We start from the raw sequence: 9,035 nt of genomic DNA on the forward strand, positions 1-9,035 counted from the left end.
TTACATGCATAGCTTATATAAAACAATTAAACATATATATACATTAAGATGCCCTTCTTCTTTTCCTGGTGACATTCACATTTGTTTGTCCATTTACAATACGAAACGATGGATTAATCCAAATTCCCTCATCATGATCATCTCTAAGATATAAACCATCATCAGTTGAATCAATTTCATGTGGTTGTTGTGATGTTGCAAATAAAAGATCATTACCAACATCTTCATCATTATTGTTATCATCACTTATTTTATTGGTCGATAGGACAACAGACCATTTATCATTAGAAGGATCAGTGACATAAAACACTTGTTGAGCTTGCGATGCTAAAATAAAAGGCTCGTCTTTGTATCCCACCCTATTAAAATCGACAAGCAAGAATCCTGACTCATCAATCCGAACGCCATTATTATTATCGACCCACTTGTAACCAAATATGGGAACACGAAACATTGTGTAGTCTAACTCCCATATGCGCTCGATAACCCCAAAATATGATAGATTTGCATATATTGGGTTTTTGTCTTTTGCACTTGAGACATGCATCGCTTCAGCTACGAGAGTGACTCCACTATTTTGCATAGTGGTCTGATCATCTTGTTCTTTGGTATAAAATGTGTAGCCGTTAATAACATAACCAGTGTAAGAAAAGACATGTAAGCTCGGACCATTTGCTAGCCACCTCAATCTATTTGAAATTGATTCGGGGTCTATATCAAATTTTGACATTATGTGATTTTTTAACCATGTTACAAAACTTCGATTGTGCTCTCGAGTTATCCAATTTTGATTCCTATTCATGTTTAACCATGTTGTTGTTTTTGAGAACGATTTCATTGTGAAGAAGACAACAATTTATCTCATATATGATGAGTTCATTGGCAAAAAGTTGGAGCTATATAATCTACCGGATGAAAATGAATGCATGAGATTCTCTACTCAAGAAGAGCCCACTGATGACTTCAATCAGAATAAAAGAAGAAGAATCAAGTGGAATGAAAGATGGTAAAACAGTGATTGGGTAAAATTCAATTGTTATAGTGTCTACCAACATTTATATTGGTAACAATTGTTTTCCATTTTTGGCTGAAGTTTTTAGATTTTTTGTCCATTATGAAATTTTTTAATCATTAACATAGGTGAAATATTATAATTTGTTCAGTTACAATTCTTTCATGTCATATCTAGTTTGTGACTAATTGTATTACCAACTTTGAGAGAGTGTACAAACTTTTTTCCTCGAATTAATTTTGTGTATTTGAATTCTCATAAGAGAAAGTTAAAGTTAATTTTCCCTTATAACATGAATGATCTGAATTAAAAAATTTAGGCAAAACCTCTCACGATCTTTTATTTTATTTAATTTTAACCGTTTATACTTTTATTATATTTTTTCTATTTAGATTTTTTTATTGCATAGCAATGAGATTTTAGTAATCTGAAGTTCGATTTATTAGTGAATAAAATTTGATCAACAATTATTTTATTAAGATTTAAATTCAGATTCTCTCAAATAATTTATTAAATTTATTAATCATTTAATTTGATCATTTATCTTTTGTAATACACATAAAATTTATTTTTCCCATTATTCCAAGTTAGTTTATTATGTTATAAATAATGTATAATGAATGCTTAAGTTAATAAAGTTATTTAATTTTATGGTACAGATTGATTAGGAAATTGTTTGATTGACATTTCATCGTGTGTAATATATGTTGAAGATATATAGGTGTTGAGTTTGGTTGGTTATTTATTCAATTATTGCTCTTGTTGGATCCATTGACCTTGTGCTGGCAACAATGCTGCTCAAGTGAGGGATAGCTGTTGCGCGGCTTCATTTCCGTGAAATAATAACATTTTTTATTTGGTATATCAATAATTTTAAATTGAGATTAATTTTCATATATCATCGATATAAAAAATTTTACAAAGTCGATGAATTAAAACTAACATAAATTATTTTATAAATAATTTTAATAAAATTAAATATTTTTAATAATTTATATTAGTAATACATATAAATTAAATTCTTTTTAACTTAGTTTGTCAATTTTGTAAGATTGTTTTCTTATAATTTAAGTTAATGTCAAGTTTGAAACAATAGCCAACTTTAAAATTATAAAAAATAAATGTAAGATTTATTATAGATATATATATAAAATAAAATAAATAATGTAACTAGTAATTTATAAACAAATTTAGAGACTCCTCGAAGAAAATATTTAGAGACTTATGTGAAAATACTTATTTGAATAAAATAAAAGAAAAAAAAAGAAATAGAAAAATGATTTAAGTTAAAATTAGCTCCAAATCATTTTTTTGGTGGATGATTAAAAAAAAAAGGAAGAGGAGAGTAGAAGGAATATTGAGAGTGGGCTAGGTTGTCTTAACACGTGTAAATTGTTTAATAACTTTGTAAGGAACTATTAAATGTTACATATATTTCAAATTCGTAACCAATTTTGTGAAATGTATGAAATTTGATAACTTGGTCTTTATATATATTATGGAATTTCATTATAATTCATTTTTGTCCATATTTGAGATTGGGATTTGGGAGGCACAAATGGTCAACACAAGCAAACAATCATATTTCTTACTTTTTATTTTAAATGAAAAAAAAAAAATATCTTAAAAAATAGAAGACGTGATGCCACGTCTAAATTTCATGCTCTTTTTTCTTATACAACGACGATCCATAATCACGTTAAATACTGCCTCTGATTTGTACCTATCTCATTTCACACATGTTTATTCTTCTTACCTCTTTCTTTCTTTCTTCTTGATTTGGGAGTATTTTCTTCCTTAAATTTACATCAATTAAATTCACGTCAATCACATGAATTGAGTTAAGTGGAAAAAAAAAGTGTAACTAATTTTGTGATTCAATAAACAATTAGTTAATCAATTATCTTTGATCTGATGCATTATGTCTTCCAATGATCGCACATCAACTAGAATCCATGAAGTGTTTCTAAGTTTTAGAGGAGAAGATACTCGTGCATCATTTACTTCACATCTCTACGCTTCACTTCAAAACGCAGGAATTACTGTTTTTATAGACGATGATTCGCTTGAAAGAGGAGATCAAATTTCAACATCAATTACTCGAGCAATCGAACAATCTCAAATTGCTGTTATAGTTTTCTCAAAAAATTATGGAGATTCACGATGGTGTCTCGATGAATTGGTGAGAATCACCAAGTGTCGAAGCACCATAGGTCAAGTTGTTTTGCCAGTGTTCTACGGTGTAGATCCATCGGAAGTTCGTCATCAAACAGGTGAATTTGGAAAAGCGTTTCTAAGTTTGTTGAGTAGACTTTCAAATAACGAACGGAGTTGCAATCTTTATGCAAAAAAGACAAACTTAAAATTCGACTTTTCGAATTTGGTGTTGGAACAGAGATGGATAGGGGCACTTCAAGATGCAGCAGGGCTTGCAGGATTTGTTGTGCAAAATTCCAGGTAATTCGATTAAACAACCATTCATTTTTTCCAACAAATGTATTCTATATGAATTTGAATTTATTACGCTTGACTAAAATTCCATCTGAAAAATCTAAATTGTGCTATCAAAGATTAAATGGTATACATTTTAAATTTAGATTTTAATTGTTTTTAAAGTTAAAAGTTAAACTTAAAATTTGAAACGTTCAATCTCAATTGGATAATTTGAATGTGTCTGATTGCACTACGTTAGAGATTGTTAGATTGTTGACTATAGTCAATTTCAATTTATCCTATTTTCCGAAAAAGTAGTCAATGGTTTGGTTCAAACTCTGAAAGAGTTTAATAGAAATGGTTCATACTTTAATCTATGTAGCTAACAAATTCTCGCTTGTTGGACTAACTAGTAACATTTGTTTATTAAAAAAAAATCAAATACTCTATATTTCCAATGTAAAATATTTCAAAGATTAAAATAAAAACACAAACAAAAGTAAAAAAATGATATCTTAACGAAAACTAAAACAAAAACAAAAAAACTTTTGAAAAAGCATAGTATTCTCTTGAATTATATTTTAACTTTTTTGCATTTTTATCAGTTCCCCGTACTTTTGACACATAAATACATTGATATTTACCTATATGTATATAAATATATTCAATGATATATATAATTCTTTATTTGAATTTTTAAATAGGAACGAACAGGAGGCTGTCAAGGATATTGTTAAAAAAGTTACAGGTTTGCTAAACAAGACAGACTTGTTTATTGCCAATAATCCAGTGGGAGTTAGACTTCGTGTACGAGATATGATACAACTGTTGGACATTCAACAATCAAATGATGTTATACTACTAGGAATGTGGGGCATGGGTGGCATTGGCAAAACAACCATTGCAAAAGCCATTTATAATCAAATTGGCCGCAGTTTTAACTATAGAAGCTTCCTTGCAAATATTAGGGAGATATGTGAACAAAATGTTGGGCAGGTGTCTTTACAACAACAACTTCTATTTGATACTTGTAAGGAAACAAAAACCAAGATACAAAACATTGAGGCAGGAAAAATTATATTAAAGGATAGACTTCAAAATAAAAGAGTACTTGTTGTTCTTGATGATGTGAGTACATTAGATCAATTGCATGCTTTGTGTGGAAGTCGTCAATGGTTTGGTTCGGGGAGTAAAATAATTATCACAACTAGAGATATGCAAATACTCAAAGGGGATAGAGTTGACCAAATATATAGAATGAAAGAAATGGATAAAAGTGAATCAGTTGAGCTTTTTAGTTGGAATGCATTCAAGCAAGCGAAACCCAGAAAAGAGCTTGCTGAATTTTCCTTAGAAGTTGTCGAGTATTCTGGGGGATTGCCGCTAGCTCTCGAAGTCCTTGGGTCATATTTGTTTGATCGAGGGATACCTGAGTGGAAATCTGTATTGGACAAACTCAAATTAATTCCAAATGATCAAGTACAGAAGAAATTAAGAATAAGCTATGATGGTTTAAAAGAGGATACTGAAAAAGAAATATTCCTTGACATAGCTTGTTTCTTCATTGGGATGGCCCGAAATAATGTTGTACATATATTAAACGGTTGCGAACTTTATGCAGAAATTGGAATAAATATCCTTGTAGAGCGAAGCCTTGTGACTGTTGATGGTAAGAACAAGCTTGGAATGCATGATTTGTTGCGAGATATGGGAAGGGAAATCATTCGTGAGAAATCACCAAAGGATCCTGAGGAGCGTAGCAGATTATGGTTTAGTAAGGATGTACTTAATGTACTATTAGAAGAAACCGTAAGTACTTCTTATACATTTGTTTTCTATTTTGGACTAAACAAAACCTAGTTTGGTTGTGAATCATATTTTATGAGTACATTTTTAAGATTAATATGTTTTGATGTTTATCACATGAACATAAAAATTAGTTTAATTGTTTTTATAAAAAAAATAATTTGGTTGTGAATTATATTTTATAGGGAACAAAGGTTATTGAGGGTTTGACTTTGAAGTGGTCCAAAACTAATGTAAAATGTTTTAGTACTAAAACATTTAAGGAGATGAAGAAACTCAGACTACTTCAACTTACTGGAGTACAACCAACTGATGGGGATTTTGAGTACCTTTCAAAAAAATTGAGATGGTTTTCATGGAATGGATTTCCTTTAAAATACTTACCTACAAGCTTTTATCAAGAAAATTTAGTTTCCATTGAGTTAGAATATAGCAATATCAAATTTTTGTGGAAAGAATCTCAGGTATTAATTTTGATTTCAATTTAATATACTTCTTTATTCTATGGTTATTATAACATAATTTTCATCTTTGTTTAAGTCAATCTTTCTAATTTTGAATTTTCATTAGCGAACATTTTATAAATATTCAAATTGTGAAACATATTATAGATTTTTTATAAATAATAATTGATCTAAATTTCAAAATTACGATCACTATTTTTTCTAACCCTTAACAACGGAACTAGGAAACATGTTTAAATTTGAATTGATGTCAAATGTAAAATTATTTAACATTGTTATCCACTAATGTGTTAGCATGAACCAAAATTAGAACAAAACTTAGATATAGTAGCATAGGTATAATGTCTATTGTTCTTTGTTGGTTATACATACAAATGCCACTAAAACTTATTCCCTTAAAATTAGGAGAAAGTAGTTCAGACAATTTTTCATAGTAAAACAGTAGGAACAGTGCCTAGAGGACTGAATTTAAGTTTTATTTTGCTTGAAATTAAAGTTCTAGAAGATTATTAATATTTTTATTCATATATTTAGTGTGTTGCATGGAAGCTCCTTCAACTACCGCAAACAAAAGATAAAGTTACAACCTAAATTTGTGTAGAAACTTTGATATAGTAAAAAAAAAAAAAAAAAAGGAAGCTAATTTTGACTATTCAATGAATGACTTTAGATTACAATGTTATCTATCATTTCAATTTTTTTAACTATGCGCACAATGCTTAAGACACGACTTAATAATTTATACGACATTGTATATGGAAGTGACACTGCCTTAATGTAAATATTTTTATTTTTATTTTCATCGGCCAGTAATTGAATTTACTTTCATTTATCTATTTATTTATGATTCTTGCCTAAGTTTTCTATGTTACATTTTTGTTCTTGCAGCGGCTAGATAATTTGAAAATTCTCAATCTTAGTCATTCTTATTATCTCGTACAAACTCCAGACTTTTTAAACTTGCCTAAACTTGAACAACTAATACTCGTAGATTGTCCAAGGTTGTCTCAAGTTTCCCAAAGTATTGGACATCTCAATGAAATTGTTCTTATAAATTTTCAAGACTGTACTAGTCTTAGAAGCCTTCCAAGAAGTATCTATAAGTTGAAATCTTTGAAAACTCTCATTCTTTCTGGGTGTTCAATGATTGACAAGTTGGAAGAAGACATAGAACAAATGAAATCTTTAACCACCTTGATTGCAAACAACACTGCAATAAAAAGAGTTCCATTTTCAGTAGTAAGGTCAAAAAGCATTGGATATATTTCTTTGTGCGGCTATGAAGGATTTGCGCGTGATGTGTTTCCATCTATCATTAGGTCTTGGATGTCACCAACAGATAATCTCTCATCCCAATTTAAAAAATCTTCTATCATGTCATGTCTTGTTCCTTTCAATGTAGCACATAGTAGATCCCACGAACTATCATCGATTTTCAAATACCTTCCAAGTCTTCGAAGTCTTTGGGTGGAGTGCAGCTCAGAACTTCAACTTTCTCAAGATGCAGCCATAATTTTGAAAGCCTTATATGCCTTAAATTATAAGGATCTGAAACCAACTGAAACTACATCCAAAGTATCAAGAAATTCCTTGAAATCTATTTTCATTCAAATGGGAATGAATTGTCAAGTTGCCAATATTTTGAAAGAGAAAATTGAACAGGTTACACTCATTCTCCCTTGCATGTACTTTATTGTTAATATAATGTTCAATCTAATTTTGATCCTATATTCTCTTGTACAGAATATGCTTGTTAATGGGCGTGGTAGGTTTTTGTTCCCCAGTAATAGTTATCCAAATTGGTTAAGCTTCAATTGTGATGGTTCTTCTGTAATATTTGAAGTTCCTCAAGTGAAAGGGCATAACTTGAAGTCATTGATGTGCATTGTTTATTCTTCAACTTCGGATAACATAACATCAGATGGCCTTAAAAACGTGTTGGTGAAAAATTACACAAAGGCCACAATTCAGCTCTATAAGAGAGAAGCATTAGCCTGTTTTGACAATGAGGAGGGGCAGAGTGTAGTATCAAGTATAGAACCTGGAAACAAGGTGGAGGTTGTTGTTGTTTTTCAGAATGGTTTCATTGTGAATAAGACAATAGTTTATCTTGTATATGATAAACCAATTGGCAAAAATGTGGAGTTGTGTCATGTCATTGCTCGTAATGGTGATGAAAATGAATGTGCTTCCAAGAGGAAATCTACTCAAGACTTCAATAAAAATAGAAAGATTGGAAAACAATGGTTGGGAAAAAATCAATTCTTATGGTGGCTGCAAATCTTTATATTGGCAACAATTGTTTTCTACTTTTTGCTGAAGTTTCTTGGTATTTTATCTCTAATTAATAACATTTGTTAATCCTAAAGAAAGGTGAATTTTTTTAATTTGTTCTATTGCGATTCTTCCTGGTCATCTTTAGTTTTTCACAAGTAATTCTAATTGTATTACCAACTTTGACAGACAAGTACTCGATTTTGAATCTTATTATATTGTACTTATAAACATTGCTTTCATATTTATTTCTGCTAGCATTTCAAATTTTGCAAGTACCTCAGTGAAAGTTTTCCAAATAGTAAAGTTGTGAAGCATATCGTTTTTTGTTATCAAACATTAGGAGTTGATTTTTAACTTTTCTAAAAAATTAAATGATCTGAATTTTCATAAAGTTAATTTTCCCTCGTAGCATAAATGATCTGAATTAAAAAATTTAGGTAAAAACTATCTAAATTCTTTATCTTCTTTATTTTTAATAGTTCATACTATTGTTTAGATTGTTTTTAACTCATAGTAACCGTGGGGTGGACTCATTCCTTAAGTGGAATCCACTAATTTTATAAATATTACTATTATTAAAAATAATATATGTGGTTTAGTGGATTTGGCTTATGTGAAGAAAAAAAAAAGATTTGAAATTCCTATTTTAGGAAGACAAATGAAATTGTACTAAAGAAGAAGAGAAGAAATAACAAGGTTTGGTTCCATGTGTGTAGCAAACTTCTTTCGTTTTATCTACAAATTTAGTATCTTACTTCTATTCTCTATTGTTATTATGAAGACTATGGTATATTCATTAATTATTATAGTAGAAGTTTTTACTAGACTAGGTCCCGTAGTTTATATTCTCTCAATTTGAGGGAAATTTTCGGTTAAAAATTGTGCCTCATTAATTTTCTGTCAATTATTTTTGTTCTGTTGAATTGTATTTTCTATTTTGCCATTTATCTGTGGGAAAAAATATTTCGCATTATTGAGATAGTTATATGTGATTTTTCCCAACGAGGTTCTAGTCATTTGAAGTTCAGTTTAAAAGTAAGAAA

General features: G+C 29.6%; 1 protein-coding gene across 1 annotated transcript; it reads left to right on the forward strand.

Annotated features, from left to right (window-relative positions):
• The first annotated feature begins 2,711 nt into the window (after window positions 1–2,711).
• On the forward strand, window positions 2,712–8,111 carry LOC101513745 (disease resistance protein RPV1). The gene is made up of 5 exons (XM_004489419.4): window positions 2,712–3,469; window positions 4,150–5,254; window positions 5,437–5,715; window positions 6,604–7,377; window positions 7,459–8,111. Exons 1-5 carry the CDS (start codon window positions 2,934–2,936, stop codon window positions 8,074–8,076), a joined length of 3,312 nt encoding a protein of 1,103 aa, XP_004489476.1. The 5' UTR covers window positions 2,712–2,933; the 3' UTR covers window positions 8,077–8,111.
• The last annotated feature ends 924 nt before the right edge of the window (window positions 8,112–9,035 follow it).

The sequence above is a fragment of the Cicer arietinum genome, chromosome 2, assembly GCF_000331145.2.
Source record: "Cicer arietinum cultivar CDC Frontier isolate Library 1 chromosome 2, Cicar.CDCFrontier_v2.0, whole genome shotgun sequence".
In the NCBI taxonomy this organism is placed as follows: Eukaryota; Viridiplantae; Streptophyta; class Magnoliopsida; order Fabales; family Fabaceae; genus Cicer; species Cicer arietinum.